The sequence below is a fragment of the Anolis carolinensis genome, chromosome 2 (genome assembly GCF_035594765.1).
Source record: "Anolis carolinensis isolate JA03-04 chromosome 2, rAnoCar3.1.pri, whole genome shotgun sequence".
Lineage (NCBI taxonomy): Eukaryota > Metazoa > Chordata > Lepidosauria > Squamata > Dactyloidae > Anolis > Anolis carolinensis.
In genome coordinates this window covers 297,561,924-297,582,399 of record NC_085842.1, presented here as the reverse complement: position 1 = coordinate 297,582,399, position 20,476 = coordinate 297,561,924, and the positions used below count along the sequence as shown (strand labels likewise).

Below are 20,476 nucleotides of genomic sequence, written 5' to 3'. Positions count from 1 at the left end.
CCAGCCTGTCTCTGTTTAGGTAGGGTCACAGCTGGTTTGTCAACCAAATCTAATGAAAGATACTCTAAGCCACATAGGCCACCTGGGCCTTCACTGACAATTCTGCATCCATGGATACAGGTATACGCTCAGACATGGGGGAGCAGATGAGGCATCTAGGAGCACTGCATTCACGTCTGCATTGAGTCTGTTTACTGGCAGTATCCCAATCCATTATTATGTGTCCAAGCGCTAATTGAGAACACCCGCTGCCTGTCCAGGATTTTGTAGGAGAATGAGGCGATAGACTTGCCTTATCCAGATACTAACACCATTTCAGATGGCCTTGACCAGCTGTTTCATTTTTAAGTTAAATAACATTTGGAATAATGCAGAACCCTGCAAAACCCTAAAACATGATTTTCAAGATCCCTCTTGTCCCACATCACTTTCTGGAATCAAGCATCCTGGTAGGAACAGAGCTACTACAAAGCAGTGCCTCCAGTCTTCGACTGAAAGAATGCATGGCTAGTGGTATCACGGACTGTTCTGAATTAACAGTTATACTCCCCTGTTCTTTACTCGATGAAGCTCATCTCATAAGATGACCAAAGGAGTTTTGTTTCAAATCCTGGCTGATATGGATTGTTTAAAAATATAATTCCCATGATCACCCAGATCAAGCCATTACCTATGCTTCATCAAGAGAAGGCTAGAAAACAACTATCATCTTTGACAGTGTTGATGAAAGAGGGAATAAGGGCCTATATATAATGTATGGACTTATAGCCATATGTTAATTTTTATTAGACAGCTGTAAAGTTGTTCCACCATTGCAATGCAAAAGTCTTTTATGCATTTATCAACCCAAATAATGTCTGAATATTCATAACTCATGCTTTCCATTCAAGAGTTTTGTATCTAGGCTACACCAGTTCACCATATCATCAGCCTGAACAATATTATATAAAATAGGCAAGCATTGCTGGTCAATGAAAATCAGGGGTTTGAGCAATGAAAATGGTTTACTACCCATTGGAGTCAAAGAAATCTTCTGCATCTATATAACCATTCTTTCCGATTTTTTAATCAACAAATAATATTTATTGTGATACAGTCTAACAGTGACAAATATGAAGTGGCAAGTTGCCAGAATCTGCAATTGAGCATATGTGGTGGGAATTTTTTTGCATGTGGTTTCTGTCAGGTTTCTGTGGCACAATTTTGTTTTCCAGGACTAATACAAAATTAGAAGTTTTGTCTTTTTTGTTTTGATTGTTACTCACTATTTTTATCTGCTCAGACTGATTTCTAGTCTTCTTATATAATCCGAAACATGTTGAGATACAGCAGGAGATACATACATATGTAGACCTGTACTGGGATATTTGTTATACAATACATGAGTGTTCGCCTTCAGAATAAGCTGTTTGCCTCTCCTCGCTCTTTGAAAATAGACAGTTTTCTTTTGCTGAACTTGTATGAATAGAATTAATGTAGACTGATACACCTGTTGCCAAACATTTAGGTCACCTATGGACAAATACAACAGTACTGAATTTTTAAAGAGGCAGTTTGTCTGAACACAAAGTTGCCTTTAAATGTTTTAGAAGATATCTGGCTTAGACGTTTTATTAGGTTTTGTTTCACTTGTGAGGCAGGGATACTAAAATGAACACTGCTTTTTACATATTTAGTTATATGAGAGGTTTTGCTATGGGCAGGAAATAAGCGAGTCTTCCAAATGGCCTGATACTCTCTTTCAAAGAAAATTGAATGTGCATTTACTGATAAATTAAAAGTTAAACCAAGCTGAGATCCTGTTTTTATTTCTCTTCTCTGTGATATTTTACAGCTAATGATATGTTTAAAATTAGTCTACTGGATGACATGAAATAGATTTCACAAATCTTGGACGAGTTAATTTCTTTTGACATCTGCTTTAAAAAATGATCTCATGCCATTTCAATTGATCACACATGGGAAACAACACTTTCTATCACTTAGAAAGTCTGAAGATACAGGCATATATTGTTGTGCTTTATATTAATTGCTTTTTGGCACAATCTTATATGGCTCAGCATGGCATAGTAGTTATTTATACAGACCTATGCTAAGGTGAGCCATATGCTACCCTCTTGGACTTGGTGAACAGCCACTGAAGCCCCCTGCTTGCCCGTTCTGTGCCTTGTGAGGAGAGTGTAGGATTGGTCGAGTATTTAAACATGTCCTCATAACCAAACATGAAAAGATTACATCAGTGTGAGATTGCCAGGGTATATTTAAAGTGGAGATAATTGTCAGAATATTGGAAACCTGGCTCAACATAGAAAGGGTTTCTGGAACTGCTTGCCATGTTGAGAGCGTGTAAACCGTCATGCTATGATTCCAGGTGCCATACTGTACTTCGGCATATGGAGAAGGAAAAAGATTATGCACTCTGGCATCACTAGCATTAAACTTGTGGAATTGGTGCATTTGTCATCATATTCTTCTAATTGCCACATACCTGACAAATTAGGGGAATACACTTGCTAACCACATCTGCAGTTTTTGTGGAGATACTCATAAATAAACTGCACCTGACAATTCAGCCATGGTGAACTTCATACCCAGCATGTTTGCTCCGCATCTCAATACACATCACTCTATTTTGCAGCACGGGGGGAGGCAGGAAAAAGAATCAGAGGAAAATTGTTTCCAATTCAGCTGGAAAGGAAAGTCTTCTATATATTTTCCCCCATCCTCGCCAGGCTGCTGTCAAAGATCAGGAGCTAATATACCAACTATATCCTCCTGACACCATAATGGCCTGGATAAGTGTTGCCACTTAGTCCTACTATTTTCACAGGAATATTACATAACTCCCTGAGTTGAGCAACATAATTTCATCGAAGTAGACTATGTCCTACATCTGGACAATCTGAAATTTCAGCATGTTGGAAGCACCCTCTGCAGATAAAATGTAGGGTATTTGGTATACTTGACAGAGCCCCAAACCCTTGACCAGACAATTGTAAGGCCATTAGTGCACAGCTTTTACCAAGCATGCTACCCAGCATAGAATAGACGTGCTTATTTTTTTGCTTTTCACATTTTTTGCTCATACCTTTTTGTATAAAGAATTTATGTTCTCATCTATAAATGTTTATTTAGCTAATTTACATCATTGTTTTTCTTACCAATGATAACAATAGGTTTTGATGAAGGAACTTAGATTTCCAATGGCTGTCATATTTACAGAAATTTGAAAAAATTGAGAATAAAAAAAATTATGACTTTGATTGATCTAAATCCAAGTTTGAATTCTAATGATGTACAAATCATGAACAAATGATTAGTAAATTGTATAAACTCTTGTTGGAATTTGATACGGAAGGATACAGTAAATTGGGCCAGTAATTTTGGCAGTGCTACACAAATGAAACAATAGTAAAAAATGTGGTCAAAGGAGTTGAAATTCACATCATGCTTTGGTCTTAAAGATACATTTTACAAAATGATATGACAGTGGTATATAATGTCTGGGAAATTGTCTGAGATGTACAAGGGAAAAAATTGGTGATAATGTGAAAAACACGAATATTTCATAATACAGTAGAGTTTTGATTATCCGTCTTCCATTTATCTGACACTGTATTATCCGAGGCGTCGCCAGGGGCTTGGTGGCTTGTCGCATTCTCCCCGTCGCCGCAGCGCTCATGGCTGCCTCTACCACTGCGTCTGCCTCCCCCTCCTCCCCCGCGCCTCCTCCTGGGGCAGCCCAAGGAAGGGAGCTGGAGGGAGCTTGAGAGAGAGAGGAGGACCTTTCTCTCCCTCTTCCTTGGGCTGCACCACAAGGATGCGAAGGAAGAGGAGGCAGAGGAGAGGGAGGCAGACGCAGCAGCAGCCATGGAATGTAACACACACCGGGTTTGCCTCGGCCAGGCCATTACTGGAGAGAGGAAACTGTTGCCTCCAGCAAAGGCCAGACCGAGGGAAACCCGGAGTGCGCTCCATGTTTCTCCGAAGGCCAGACCCTTGCCAGAGGAAAGAGTTTTCTTCCTCCAGCAAGGGCCTGGCCCTCGGAGAAACCCAGAGCGTGTTGCTAGGCAGCAACATGCACCAAGCTCCCCTAAACCGGGCCTCCCTATTATCTAACAGATCCGGTTATCTGACATTCGGCTCACCCGTTTAAGTCGGATAACCGGAACTCTGCTGTATATGGTGAATTTGTGATAAAACTAAAAGTTACTGGATACAAATGCATACATTGGCTTCGGAAATATTAAAGACTAATATACAATTAAGGTATACATTCCTTTCTGGGTTTAGTGAATGGTCAATTAGAAAGGAACTGGGGAAGAATTCTTGAGCATATGATTACAGAAGCAAGATTATTATATTCTCAGAAGTGGAAAAAGTACCTATAAAGAAAAAATGGATACAAAAAAATTGCTTTCGCAGAGATGGATGAGTTGACTATTTTTATTAAAGAACATTATTAGTAACTTTTTAAAAGATTGGATACTTCTAATGTGCTTTTTGAGAAAGAATGAGGTGATATTAATTAAATATTAATTTGAATTAAAATTATAGATGACAATTTAGGCAAACGTGGGATGGAAGATTAGAAATTGCTATACAATCATATAAAAGATAGAAGTCACATTTTTTCTGTATTTTATGTACTGGAGTGGGGGTTTTTTTGTTTTGGTATTTAGTGGTCTTTTTAGTATGTTAAAAATATATGAGGGGCATATAGAAGCTCTATTCTCAGCCCCAACAACTCACACATCTTGAACTCTTTCTATGGTCTTGGTGCAATTCAGACCAATTGCCCTAATACACCTGGATAACCTGTCATAGAAAGTTGTCTTTTTTGTTGCTGCTACAATAACTCAGAAAGCTGTCTGAGGTTCAATGCCCCATACTTAATTTGGCATAAAGACAAGTTTGTTTTGAGACCAGGCATTTGTTTTCTGCCAACAATGGTTTCAGGATTCAGTTTGGCTCAATGATATGCTGCAGCTATCAAGTTACATATATAGGATTTCAATGTTCTTTGATAGAAGTTGCAGAAATTCCTACACCAGATCATAAAAAATGGCACTACCATATTGTCTGTGAGGTCGTTCTGCTGCTAGTTGCATTCCGAGAATTTTTGGTCTTCTCATTATGATGTCTCCGTGTCTTTCCTGTATACATAGGATATCACAAGAAATGTCCTCAGACATTTGGACCAGTAGCTCATCCTTAGCAAGTGGCAAACCTTTTATATTAATAGACATAATTGTTAGCAGTGGTCTTGATAAAGACGGTTGGTGTACATTCATTTGTGGAGGAAAGGAACACATCTCCAATTTAGAATGTTTAAAACTGTTGTAAAGCAATGCTTTTGGTTTGGAGAGATTAGCTGTTTACAAGAAACGTGGCCCAGGGGGTGTCCGACTGTATTTACTTAGTCTTCAAGGAGGCTCTTTCTGTGTCCCCCAGCTTATTGCACAACAAACAGGTTTCAGACCAGGGAAACACTGTACAACTCAAATTCTTAATTAGACGGAGTATGTCGAGGAACGCTATGAGAAAGGTTGCATTATGGGAACAGTTTTTGTGGACCTTACAGCAGCCAATGGCATGGTACACCATAGAAAATGCTGCATAAAGTCTACTGTGATTTTACAAATATTATCCAGACCCTCCCAGAAAACCGCAGCTTCTATGTGGAGTTTCAAGGCAGGAAAAGTAGATGGAGGAGGCAAACAAATGGTTTACCTCAAGGCAGCGTTACTGCACTGACCTTGTTTAACATCTTTACTAACCATCAGCCACAGCCACCATTCACAAAGAGCTTTATATACACTGATGACCTTGGCCTAATACCACAAGCAAAAGACTTTGAGTTAGCCAAAAAACCAACTTACTAATGCCCTGAAAGATCTCTCCAGCTACTGCAAAGGTAATCACCTGAAGCCTAACTCTGCCAAGACACAAGTGTGTGCCTTCCACCTACATACTTGTGAAGCCAACAGGAAATTGAAAGTTAACTGGGAAGGCCAAGAACTCAAACACAGTTCCCATCCTAAATATCTTGGCATCACCTTAAATCGAACATAACATTTAGGAAACACTGTATGAACACCAATCACTAAGTAGCTGCACACAATAACATCCTGTGGAAATTTACTGGTAATGCATGGAGTGCAGACCCAAAATTAATAAGAACAGCAGCCCTAGCCTTGTCTTACTCAACTGCTGAGTATGCATGCCCTGTTTGGCACAAGTCTGCCCACACAAAGCAGGTGAATACAGCACTGAACAAAACATGTAGAATAATCATAGGATGTCTCAAACCTACACCTGTTGATAGACTCTATAAGCTAGCTGGCATTCCCCCCGCCCCCAAGTGTGCGACAGGAAGTTGCTGCCAGCTGTGAGAGGAATAAGGTTGAACTGCATTGCTATCAGCCTCCTCCCAGTTTCATGAGAACTGCCACTCCAGGAAATCCCAAATGGATGGCCCACCACAAGGGTCTGCCTCCAGGGGCAAACCAAGAATGGTCAACTTGGAAGTCCCTGAATAGTCTCAGAAGTGGTGTTGGGAGATCAAAAGACAACCTGGCTGAATGGCACTACCTAAAAGAATCCTTCACCTTGTGCAACTGTGAAGCAGAACAAACAACTGGGCATCTGTATGCTTGCACACAATGCTCTGCTCATGCACCGAGGAAGAATTGCTTAAAGCTACAGACAATGTGGTTACTGTTGCCCGTTTCTGACCTAAAATTATTTAGCTGCTTGTGTTCCCCTCTATTTTATCAGTTTTATACTTATTTATTTATGCAATACTTTTGACACAAAATAAATAAATAAATGGCTGTATATGTTGTTCTAGCATTCTTTCCTAACCCATTTTCTCAGTTGTGAACCCTGGACTCCCTAGATGTACATGGGGAATTTGACTCCTATGTAACATGTAGAAAGTGCATTTTTTCAACCATGGTATTTGTGGGAATTACTTTTCACAGCGTTAGTGTACCATTGACCCTTCATGTATTTCAGCTTTCCTAGCATACAGCAACTTGACATTTCACCAAAATATCCCATACAGACAGGATCAGATGGGATAAAATGGAGGAAACTGCTCCTGGATTTTCATATAGGATCAAATTATTATATGCATGCCGGTACTGCAGAAGAATAGTGTGGGATGCAGTACAAATTTCTGTAGGTCATCTGCCTTTTCCTCTTCAGTTAAATACATCCTCAGAAATTAGATTTCGTCTAATTGAATCCTTTCTTAGAAGACATTATCTCAGCATAGTGTCCTCCAGATCATCATCATCATCATCATCATCATCATCATCATCATTATATACCGCTCTATCTCCCCGAAGGGACTCAGGGCGGTTTCCAAGGTGCAAAACATCATACAAAACTTAACACAACAATAATACATCAATTAAAAACGCAGATGTGGAGGACAATGCACCCATTACCCCAGCCAACATAAGATATAGTTAAATATAGCAAGTTAATGCTGGCAAGGGATGTGCAAGTTGTTATCCTACATGTCTGAGTGGTATCTGGTTTAGAGAAGTTGTATTAAGATATACAGAACACCAGAAAGTGAAACAATTTGAGTTCAGTTGATCATATAAGCAATTTTATGTAGTGATGACTGAATGTAGAGACTATAGTTTGGAAAAGAATGTGTCTTCGTTACATTTACACTAGTAGGATTGGCTTTTAACAAAATCAGCAAAGAGTCTTAGTGGTGAATCCTAAATATTTTCTTAAATCTATTTATACCCTTCCTTTTTTCCATAAAAAATATGGGGCATTAGCAGTAAATGTATCTATAAGCTTCTGTTTGATGTCTTCTTATGTAAAAGTATAAGTTGTGTAGGTTAAGTAGGGTGGGCAACCGGAAGTAATTAGCAAGGCCAGTGGCATTTTTGTGTTTTCATAAAGGCAGGAGCTAATTATTCAGTTTTTATTGAAGTGAAATGGTGCCAAAAAAGAGGCTCCTGCAGAGCAGCTGCACTCCTTCAGTGTTACCCTAATTTACCACAGACACAACTGTCACAAACAGAACTTTTAAACTTGATATATAGCCATGGAAGTTAGGAGCCTTTTGTCTGGAGTGCATGCAGAAGAATCCTTTTATACAAATCAACCGGCAGATGATGGACAATGATGAAAATTTGATTCTTTGAAGTCATAATGGTCATTGAAATGTGTGAAATTCTGGCATTGAAAAGAGGGCAGCCAGCAAGGCTCTGAATCTTGGGTGGTTGCTGGGAGCTTGCTGGGAGGTTTTCTGCATTTTGACATCAACTTCCCATTGCTTGTTCGCTGCTTCCTTTATTTAGAGAAGAGGAAAATGTTAAGCAATAGATAGATATTTGCCTTAAGGAGTTCTGTATAATCTCTTGTGGGTAAATTATGTGATATGTGATAGTTGAGATGTAAAATGTATGTATATTCTTGATTCATGGAACACAAAACTGATGACAATCAAGTGTTTGTGTGAATTAGTCGAGGAAGAAATCTAGATTACCCCCGCCCCTTCTTCTCTTTTCTTTTTTCTTGGTTTTAAAACCTCAAATATTTGCTGGACATCTTGCTGTCTAAAGGCTTACATTGGCAGCATCTCCTGTAACAAGATGCCTAAAGTTACACGATTACATTCTGAAACAAAGTGGGGGACTTGTTTTGAAAATATCCATTAATCGTAGTTTCAGGATTTCATTAAGTGTCCTCTTTTTTATTTTATTTTTATGCCTTTCCTTTATTTATTTATTTATTTATTTATTTGCATTCAATAATAATTAAAAGCTGGAATCTTGCATACCCATTTTCCAAATTCTCCTATTATATGATATGTATTTTTTTAATCCTCTTTGTGTTATTAAAGTCCTTCACTTGTATCACTATGTTTGACAGTATGCCTTGAACTGGAGATAATTTTATGTGTTATATAAAAAAATTAACCAGATGTGTTCAGATTCCTCTGTAAATAGTTTGATAATGTATATAGATTTTTAAAAGGCCAAAGAAAGCCCACAGGTTCTGACTTATTTCCAGTTGGGAGTGAGCAAACACAAAAAAATTCAGCAAAATATTTCTAAAGATACAAAAAGCTATCTTTTAAAAAATTAAAAGCATAAAGCAAAACAACCCTCTCCCGACATCTTTGTTTCAAAAAGTTTGTTCACAGGTAGTTTCACTGAGAACTTGAACACAGAACAAAGCAGCTGGAGACGCAATAGAGAGTTGGACTTAGTTCTTTTCAAGTATTATATTGTTTTTAGTGGTGTCTTGAAACGGGAGCTTTAGCCCATTGAAATGTCGCTAAAAGGACAGGTTCTTCTGTCAGTCGTTGAAGCTGTGTGGATGAAATGATCACAATAGAGTGTTGTAATGCATTTTCAAAGTGTGAGAAATCAGTTTGTCTAGACGGAGAGTGCGCCTACAGGGAATAGGAATTTTAGAGCTTCTATGCTCTTTAGGTGTCAAGTATGTGAGAGATGCCAAGCCTTTATTCCATATCTTTGGCAACAACTCAGCAATGCTACAGTACCTTACATGTCGATGGCAAGCAAAAACAGCAATTCTCTGTCAAGACAGCCGAGGCTTCACAATCCAGAAACTCATTGTCCTAAACAACTGTTTGTTCAATTGCCGGCTTCAAAGGGGAGGGGATGTGTGTGTGTTCGGGAGTGGAGGGAAGTGAGGGGAAGAGATATCAATAAACAATTGCTGTATCCCCAGAGGACATGGAAACTTTTCTCTGTAATGAATCAGAAGAACAGCAAGCTAGTAGCATCATTCAGCTATTTTAAATTATTAAAGCAAGTCCTCGTTTTTCCTTGCTAAGCAAAGTGTGGGAATGGGCAAAAAGTTTTTCAGGAGATAGGTTTCATGTTACTACTGTAGTTTTAATTCTTGTTTCTTTGAAACCAATCAAATACATGGTCTCCGTGGCCTGCTATTTTACAGTATCTTTTTCTTAGATGTCATTTACAAGAATCACAGATATTCCAAGAGCAACTCAGTACGATTATAAAATAATTATACACTTGTTTAAAACAAGAATGGTGTGTATTAGTAGTCCTTTAGTGAATGAACTGAAATGATAGAAAATGAAAAAACAGAGGATTGAATCTGCACATTTAGAGCATATCCCACATTTGTGTTTATTTTCCTGTAGTGCAGAGCTTTCTAAACTATGTTTTGAGACACATTCATATGTTGGTTACAGTGTGTAGGTGTGTCATGCAAATGTAACAAGAAACCTCTGAGTCTATATGTAAAATGAGCAATAAATGTCATATTTTAAAATGTATAAATGAAAGGTTTTCATGATATTATTAATTTATTATTTATTAATTAATTTATGTATGTGTCTGTATCTCTTATAAGGAGTTAGTTTATTAGCAGTTTGCTAATAAAACTGAATGACTGTTTTACACAAAACAAAAGCTCTGTAGTAAGTAGTAAATAACACCTTGTATCTGAATCCTTGTCTAGAGCAGAGCTTCTTAAATTTTCTGCACTCTCAACCCCTTTTTGCCCAATACATTTTTGTGCCCCAGGTATATAAAATAATTATACAATTTTAATTTTTTTAATAGAACATTTGAAGGGAAGCATTGCTCAAACTGAAAAGATAGCCATCAAGCAAAAGCAGCATTTGCAAGACTTGCTAACAGATGCTCCTTTTTTATGAAGCACAGCTAAAGCATTTACTGCATGCCAGTGCTAACAGATTCATGTACCATGTCTAAAACAGCCACTAGGTTGGCAAGGTACACACATTTTCTGTGCCCTGATATTCAGTTTGGGGACTTCAGATGGGGTCGTGACTCACACTATAAGGAGCTTTGATCCAGAGTACAGTTTCTTAAACTTGGGAAGCCAGCCAGCTAAGGGAAGCTTGTCTTACATAAGGCTGCATGTACATTTTGAACTGATGAAAAAAGGGCAACCTAGCAGTACCTTTTAACTGCTAGTCTAACAGATCACCAGAACATAGATCTATATAGTGTAAGAAATGAGACATGTATCATTTACCTTCTGAAATTCAGCTGATGTATTGTTCTTACACACCTTTAAGAGCTAAGCACTCAAAGTACTTTGCTTGGATTGGATTGCCAGTTCTACTTTCCCATCCCTGTTCTTTAGTTGTTATTTCAAGTTCTTTCCATCAAAATTATAAATATACAAAGAAATTTATAATTTTGTGCACTTCTTTAAAAATGTCCCAAATAAAATTCTTAAGCCCATATAAGAGTTACACTGGAACAGGAACTTGGGCACCAATTGCATTTGGAACAGAACAGTAGGCTTTTAAAAGCAATAAATACTTAAAATTGGATGAGTAGAATGTGCTCCATAAAATAAGCATGCTTCAGTCTGAGGTGCCCTATTTCACTGTAATAATTCTTCTGTAAGGGTATCCCAGTGTTCTATCACTGATAAAAATGGTACAAGTAGCATTTTCTTTAATTCAGTAGAGAAACACAGGCCATACCAGCCACAGTGGGAAATATGATTTTGACTCTCTTTGTGATGAATCATGGCATGCCACCAATGGGGCATTTATCCTCAACTAGCAACATTTTACTTTATTTTTCAGAATTTATCCTTAGGGTTTTTTAAACCAATAGACTTAGTGTTTTGAAATCAGATTAAAACAATATCCAATAATAAAAACAAGAAAAAATACAGGCAGAGTTTTTAGCAAGCATATAAAGGCAGTAGCAGTATTACAGAATTTCTGAAAACCGGTTTCACTGTCTGTCTGAATGCAAGTAGCAAAGGAGCCTGGAAGTTAGTTGTTTATGATCTTGAGCATCACAGTGGAAAATAATGTGTCTTGCCGACCTATTTTATCCTTATAGTGAAGGTATGTGAACTCATAACAATTAGTTAGAGAGGAGATACTCAAATTCAGTACTTTAGGGCTTCATGGCCAATGTCTATCAATCAGAGCATTGGACGACGTGGCAGATGTAGGGAACTGGAGCCAGCAAGTACTAGTACTTCATGCAAATCTGAAAACCTTAATAAGTCCAGATAAAATGAAAATTAATGGTCATGGATCACATATTCTAGATTCCATAAACTCAATTTCACTTCTTATGAGCAACGAGCAAAGAGAAGCAATTGGGGAGTGAGGGGACAACAACTCAGCATCAAGACAGTATGACCCCAGAAAACTACCCATCAGTTTTGACTAGCTCATAGCCCTCTTCTTCAGGGCTATTCTGAGATACATGGTCAGCAAGTCATCCCAGCCGCACACACACATGAGTAGAAATAGAAATAACATTGGACACAGTAAATAAGTTGCAGTAGAGTAGCCCCTGCCACTACAAGACCCCCAAATGCTGTTGAGCTCCTAGCATATGCTGGTGAAGCTAATAAACATCTTAATCTTCCACAAAAACTTGCACTCGTAAAGGAAATGGAAGGATAATGGGTTAATGGAAAAGTAGGACAAGAAGAGACAAATCCCAAGATTTGTAGCTAGTGTGATATATTCACATTTCCTACTTGTTGTATAAGAGCTTATTTGGATGGAGAAAGAGAAGCAGAAAGAATAGAAATTAGCACTTAATTACACTATACTGCATACATAGACCCTTCCTACTGTTCTGTAGCTCTCATGAGACCATTTTGGTGCAATGCAAGATCATCCTGATATTGCTCTCAAATGGAAGGTCTAGGTTATGTTACTAGCCCGTCCTTCTTTCCCACCCAAGTGTATTGTCATCAGAACACTCAAAACAGGTAGTTTTTCATTGTGGAGACCACACAAACACATCCCTTTCTTTTCTCACTGAATGGCTATTATTCCAGTGAGCTAGACAGCTCATGGTTTTGCTCCTCTAGGTGTTCCTATTGTAATATGTATTCATCTGTGTGCCTCACCAAAAAGTCAAAGTCTTCATTGTTCCTATAGAGACAGTGATACAGATAAAATCATGGAGTTGGAAGAGACCCCAGGGGCCATCCAGTCCAATCCCATTCTGCCATGTAGGAATACAGAATTCAAAACAAACCTGACAGACATCCATGCAGCCTCTGTTTAAAAACCTACAGAGAAAATAATCCACCAGTGTTTTGGAAATTGATCACATACTATAGCAGTTCTAGGAAGTCTGTGGTGCGTTGTATGTCTTCAGAGCTTGTTCTCATATTGTTATTCTGTGGTTCCTATTGCTTTAAGATAGTTGTAGAGTGGACATCCAGTAAAGTGGATTAAGAGAACGGTGAGAAAATATATTAGAAATAATGTGCTCATGATACGGAAAAGTATATACATGCAGTATGAAGTAAACTTGAAGGTGGGATTAAAAGTGGGGAAAATACAGAAATTGTGACAATTTACCATGGATGAAATGATCTCGAATCCTGTTGGTTTCTTATACATGTGTACATTTCCCTACAGAATGCCCTTGGGCATTTTTGTCATCTGTGAAGCATATTCATTCACTCAAAGAGGCAAAGTTACACATGCAGTGCCATGCCTAAGCTTGGCCAATGTGTATCTGCCTGTCCCTGCAGAAAGTGGAAATAGTATTCTTTTGTTTGTACATTCAGTTATGCAATGTTGCCATTTAATACATGGGTTGTGCAGCACAGCCAGCACATAACTCTGCACATGGAAATGTATGCTATGCAACCCCACATTGAATTTTGCCCACAGTTATAATATATGTAATGCCATCTGTCAACCAAGATGAATTTTTCATTTTTATTTTCATTTTGTCACTTATTTGTCTCTTATTTTCATTTTGTCTGTTTTGATTTGGTTTTACCCTGAGTAGAGGATAATATATATTTGTGATCCACTTTGTGAAAGACAGTGAGAACTGATATTTTATTTTATCTTATTATTTTTCTTAGTGATATAGGAAGGTTTTTATCCCCTCTTTACATGCCTTAGACTCAAAGGTGTGTTTGTGGGAAAGCAGATATATTGCTAGCTGATTTTGATGAACAGACAAGTTGAGACGATCAAGGCTCACCTTTTTTTTTTTACTGGAAGTGAAACTCGTTGTGTGAAGCATGACAGTTGGTTGCCCAATCAAACAACCTTTCAGATATTTCTTTTTTTAGCAATCAAATGCCAATCTGTCAGGAGAGAATGCAGTTCGGTGTGTTGCAACATTTTGACTAATAATTGGTGTGTCTTCATATTTTGACTAGACTGGAATTCAACATAAACACTACTTGGACTCAAAGAAAACATTTATGATTAAATTGTTAAAATATTTTGACAGTTTGCTCTAGGTAGTCTGAGCTCAGCTTTTATGCGTTGTAATTTCCTGTGACTTTTTTTCTCTCTTAGTTCTGAATGCAAGACAAACATTTCACACTTGCCAGTTGTGACTGATCTCTCTGGGCTTGTTTTATAAAGTGAAACAAAAAGAGAAGGGGGGAGTGGAAGACATGCCACCTCTTTTTTTTCTGAGGATGGTCTGATTGAGAGTACGAAGAGCTTTTAAATTCTGTGACAGAAGAGACTATGAAGTTGGTTGCTTGAGGCTTATTTTTAAAATCCCAGTGTGCTATTTAAACTTGTTTGCCTCCTCAAATTTAAGTCTTGTCATCACTGGTTTGGATTAGTTCTGTCTGCTGTAGTTGGACCTGCACCAGATCAGTCTTTTGTTCCTGGAGAGAGGCAATGGAAGAAAGGCCAGGCCTCACCCGTTGCCATCATACATGCAAGAATCTAAGTAGGCGGCAATTTTGCTAGCTTAATGTGATTTCTGAGGAAGTATTTGATAATCCAAATGTCAGAAAGACTTGGTTACAATTCACATTATAAAAATGCCCATGTTTACTTTTGTATGCGGCCCGATCTGAATGGCTTGAGGTGGATGTAGTGTTGTGTACGTGATTGTTCAGAAGGATCCTGTTACTACGTTTAACTTGCATACTTCGTAACAATATCAGTACAGACAATAAATGAATTTGATTGCCGTCTTTAATTCATCCAAGATCCATAACTACATTGAAGTGTTTAAAGGTCCTCATTTCTACATTTTCCTCCATGCCTTCTCCAGAAGCCAGTACTTAAGGACACCTTTTAAAGGATTCTCTGATACTCCACAGAGACCTACATTTGAAAAAGAATAGTAACCGTGCACATATGTGTGCAAAGATTTGACCACACATGGGGACATCTTTAGATTTCAACCAGACTATGTTATTCCTTGTATATATAGCTTTATTGTCAATGCTTGCCTGTTCAAAAGTACAGAAATCTTCTAGTTGTTAAATTGTTTTATCCCAGGTTTTGAGTAACCATATACTTGCTTTAAATTGATCCAGAATAACATAGATTGAAATCATATCCTACTGAGTCCATGCTTGTACAGAGAAGTAGCTCTGAAGTCAATATAAAATATGCAGGCACTTCACATTTATGGGTTTCACTTTTGTGGATTTGAATAATGTTCTCCCTGGGAATTTCTAGGCCCTTCAGCAGGACTCTATGGCCAACCTTTGCTGAAAGTTGATTATAGAGTCATACTGAAGGACCTAGAGATTCCTAGAAATGTAACTTTTTAGACATATCTATGATCTCCAGTGCGATTTTTGCTCACTTTGTGGTAGTAATTGCACTGTACCAGAGGATCTAGCGATAGTTGGAAAAGTGTTCTCTCAGGTAACAAAATAGTGGTTTTTTAAAATCTCAGTTCTTCGTGATCTCTGTGAAATCGCACATATGGTATTTTCTGCACCTGCACAGTCAGTTCAGAATCTTCTAGAAAGCTTCAAGATACGTTTTGGTGGAAGCCCCGCCCAAACTCCCCAAGGAGGTATATAGCCAGTGGGAGGGCTTACAGCCTCAGTTCCTTTAGTCCGCCACCATCGCAGCAGCTAAGGAATCTTTCTCTCCATTTGTGAATATTGGTGATTAGCTAAATTTTACTTAGTGGACTGATTTAGTGTAACTTGGACTGTTTTTTTGGATTTGTGTGACTCCTTTCTTGACTCAGACTGTTTTTGATTACCCTTTTTTGTCAGGCCAGTAATGTCTTCTACAACCCTTTTTTAAACAGTATCCCGCCTGCGGGGGGGGGGGGGGGAACTGTCAGATATTGAGGGCATGTGATGTGTTTGCTATACCTTGAGGAGAGCCATGTGGCACAATCTTGCCCTGTTTGCCTCTACTTTATCACCCAGGCGCAAAAAAAAAAGTGAATCGCAGCTTAAGGCCTTGCTCTATGAGCAGGCTCTCTCTCCCCCTGCCTTCCCAATGAACAGATCGGCACCCGAGTCTCCAGCCTCCTTAGGGGACCGTGTGACTAGAAAGGCCCCTTACCTTCAACCGGAAGCTCATTGCCATCCAGCCAGCCCCTACCGGGCCTACCAAAGTGAAGAGGCCCAAAGCTTTCCATCCCCTGCCAGTTGGACTTGGAAAGGGAACGGAGTGGGGCAAATGACATGAGAAGTTGAAAAAGGGGAAGACTGCTGCTCTCCTGCCCGCCACTTCAGTGGGTACTTCATCTTCGCCCCTAGTGGCTAGGATTTTGTCAACAGAGGGAGAACTTTTCTCCTCAGTCTTTGTGCTTCCTTTGGGAGAGGTGCTTGTGTCAGCACAGACCCCCCCCCCCCAGCTGCTGCTAGGTTTGGGTGTTTCAGCACAAATCACCTCACCGGAATCCCAGCCCTCACCACCAGCTCTGGAGCTCCTGCTCACCATGTCCCGATGCCTATATTGGAGCTTCCGGGGGGCGTGGGGTCATTAGCCCTGATGCCGCTATCTGTGGCGCAGCTGGAACTGCCTCATGCAAGCCACTTTGCCTCCCAGCGCTTTTACCGGTCCTGATGGTCTTTTTGCTCAGTTTCGAGATGCCACTCGCCAGATAGGCATTCGTGGTCCTCCCACTCTCGGAGCCGATCTTGCAGCACTTTCTATTACCAGAGATTGTCCCATCAATAAGTTGGGTACTGGCGTCGATCCCCTCCCTATTATAAGGAAGGGCACCATGGATGCTATTATGTTCTCCCCAATCATCGGGATTATTGATACCCCTCCCCTCGAGGACATTACTATTACTTCGGCCCCTCTGATGGTGTCATTAGCTCGCGCCCTGAACTTGCCTACATCAAAAGCACCTTCACCCATGGAAGACCCTATTTTTCCTTCAGAACAACAGCAGTTTACAGTGCTACCTCTGGTACCTTATCTCCTTCAAATAATCAGGTCTCCTGATCATGCCCCAGCAGCTGTTCCAGTGATCCCGAAACGCATAGACAGCCTGTATCATGTGGACTTCACATCAGCAGAATGGGTGGGAAAGCCCTCCAAGCCTAACTCAGTCATTTTAGACGTAACTCAGCCTCACCAATCCCAGAAGCCCCATTTGACTCTGTCTGATAAAGAGAGCAGGAAAATTGATATTATTGGGAAGAAGATCCAAGTTTTCTCAGGCCTTTTCACCCATTTGGCTCATTATGGAGTTTATATGAGCATATACCAACTGTTCTTGTGGTCAAAGATCGCCTCTTATCTGGATTGCCTCCTGTGGGAGGAGCAGCGTTTGGCGAAAGCATTTCAGTTAGAGGCCTCGGTTCTAGCAAAATTACAGAAAGATCTAGTAAAACACACAGCTAATTCGGCAAAGAAACGTTTTGTAATGGCTGCATCTATCTGCAGGCATTGAAACCCCTCTCTGACGAGCCATTGCATAGGATCTTCCTATTCATGATGACCTGTTCTGGGATGGAAGCAGCCCAACACATTAACTTTCTGGAGCTGCTGGCAGTCGAGAAAGCTCTGAGGGCATTTGAACTATCACTCAAAGGGCACATTGTCCAGATCCTCACAGACAGTATCACAATAAAAGCTTGCATAAGCAAGGGGGGAACCTGTTATCACTAGCTCCTGACACTCACTCTCCGCACCTGGGACTGGTGCGTTCCCAGAGGGATATACCTGGAGAAGTGAATGCCCTAGCTGACCATCTGAGCAGGACCCCTCATACCGACCATGAGTGGTCCATTCACCCTCAAAAGGTGCGCTCCCTCTTCATGTGGTGGGGCAAACCCAAGGTGGACCTTTTCACCTCACCGGACAACACCAAATGCCCTCTGTACTGTGCGCGTCTATCTCAGGGTCAGGCACAAGGGTGCCTCAGAGACACGTTTCTTTTTGTGTGGCATCACTCTCTTCTGTACACATTCCCCCCTATCCCGCTATTGACCCAGATAGTGTGTAAGATACAGGCCGGACAAAGCTGATTGTATCCTAGTCACCTCTTGGCCTTGACAGGTGTGGTTTGCTCCCCTGCTCGAGCTATCCCGAGGTGAGTTCATGAACCTTCAAAGTTGTCTGGACCTCCTCACATCTCAAGGGGGCCAAGTTCTCCACCCAGATTTACATAACGTACAGTTAACAGCCTGATAGATTTGGCCTCCTCTTTATCTCAACCAGTGAGGGCCATCAACGATGCAGCTCAAAGAGCTTCCACCAAGCACTCCTATAAATGGGTTCGCTTCACCACTTTCCTTGCTGGGAGGGGGACCAACCCAGATTCTGCTTCTACTCCCATGATTCTGGACATCCTAGTCTCCATCTCAGATGCTAACTTCTCTTTTTCCTCCCTGAAGTGTTACCTAGCAGCCATCTCATGGTACAGAAGGAAGGCCAGCCTCCCTTCCTGTTTTTCAGACCTGTTAGTGCAGCTCTTCCTTAGGGGTTACAGGAACATGTGACCCCCTGTGGCTCCTCTGGACTTATTCTGGAGTTCAGAAGTCATACTCCCCTGCTTGACAAAACCTCCCTTCGAACCTTTAACTTTAACAAAATGTCTTACCTATCTTGGAGGATAGCCTTCCTTGTCGCTGTTACTTCTGCACGATCAAGTGAGTGTTGTGTGGATGAGCCCATCTCTGTTCTCACAAAGACAAGGTTGTGCTTTACTCTTACATTGCCTTCTGGCCTAAAGTTGCCTCTAGATTTCATAGTCCTACCAGCCTTTTTCCAGAACCTGTCCACACCTTTGGAACGGTCACTGCATTTTTTTATGTTCATAGAGCTCTGGCATTTTATGTACAATGGACGGCTGAGCTCAGGAAATCTCAAAGACTCTTTTTCAAATATTGGAAGGATGCCAGTGGCCTTCCAGTTTCCTCCCAGCAACTCTCTTTGTGGATTGGCTCTGAAATCCATTTGGCCTACCAGATGGCTGGACATGACTTCCCTTTGCAGATCAAGGGCCACTCCACCAGGGCTGTGGCTACTTCAACTGCTTTTTGTTCCCTTGGACGACATCTGCCGGGCGACTGCTTGGTCTACTCCGCTTACCTTTATCAACCATTACAAGGTGGATGCTCTTTCTAAGAAGGATGCAGCCTTTGGCAGAGCGGTGCTTTTCTCTTCAGTAGCATGACACCCACCACCCAAGATTAGTAACTTGCTTCTTCTTCGTGGTCTCTGTGAAATTTCAAATAAAGGACTGAGATCTCATGGATGCCAAGAGATGATTTCACAGAGACCATGAAGAAGGAGGAATGGTTGCTTACCTGTAACCAAATTTCATCTGTGAAATTCTTATATCCCTGCCCATCTTCTCTGCTGTTGTCATGCCTTGGTTCTTCAAGCTGCTACTCTGCAACAAAGGAACTGAGGTTGTAACCCTCCCACTGGCTGTATTCCTCCTTTGGGAGTGTGGGCTGGGCTTCCGCCAAAATGTATCTTGAAGCTTTCTAGAAGAAGCCAAACTTACTGTGCAGGTGCAGGAAATAACATATGTGTGATTTTCACAGATAACTTTCACTCAAAGAAACAAGTAAGCAACCATTCCTTTTTCCACTTCCGCAGAGGTCTTGCGCAGCTAACCCCACAAATGTGGAGGGCCTACTGAAATTACTCCAAAAGAAGTTGTTCAGTATTTAGAACCACAGATAAAATGTTTTAAATTTCCAGTTAACTCATCTCTTGGCAACCATGAGATCTCAGTCCTTTCAGTGAATGTTGGAATTCAAATATTTGACAGAGCAAAAGAGACTCATGGATATGGTTTTCTTAAAGTTAATTTTGAACTTTGGGGCTGCATCTTTCTCATAGTTAGAGTAAATCTATTGAAATCACTGGTACATAACTTAGTCCTGTCTGATTTTATTTTGACTAATTTTAGCCAGTCTACTGTAAATATGATTAGGGATAGTTTTCCTTTGAGTCTGTAGCTCAGGAATATTAGATATAAGTTCTGGATTATACATTCCATTTCTTTCAATAAAAATGTCTTGTTTTAAGAAAAAAGCCATACATACCATATATTCTAAGTTATGTTTGTCATTTCTTATTCTTTTAGGACATTACACCTTTAACTGGTGTACCAGAGGAACATATTAAAACCAGAAAAGTGCACATTTTTGTTCCAGCCCGTAATGCCATGCAAGCTGGTGTTAACAATACCAAAAAATGGAAGATGGAATTTGATACAAGGGAGCGCTGGGAAAACCCTTTGATGGGCTGGGCATCTAC

General features: G+C 40.1%; 1 protein-coding gene across 1 annotated transcript in view; it reads left to right on the top strand.

Annotated features, from left to right (window-relative positions):
• The window catches only part of ndufs4 (NADH:ubiquinone oxidoreductase subunit S4), a 73,977-nt gene that overhangs the window by 44,123 nt on the left and 9,378 nt on the right, over positions 1-20,476 (top strand). The window contains exon 3 of the mRNA XM_008102800.3: positions 20,304-20,476. Coding sequence (XP_008101007.1) covers positions 20,304-20,476 — 173 coding nt within the window. The remainder of the gene's footprint in view (positions 1-20,303) is intronic.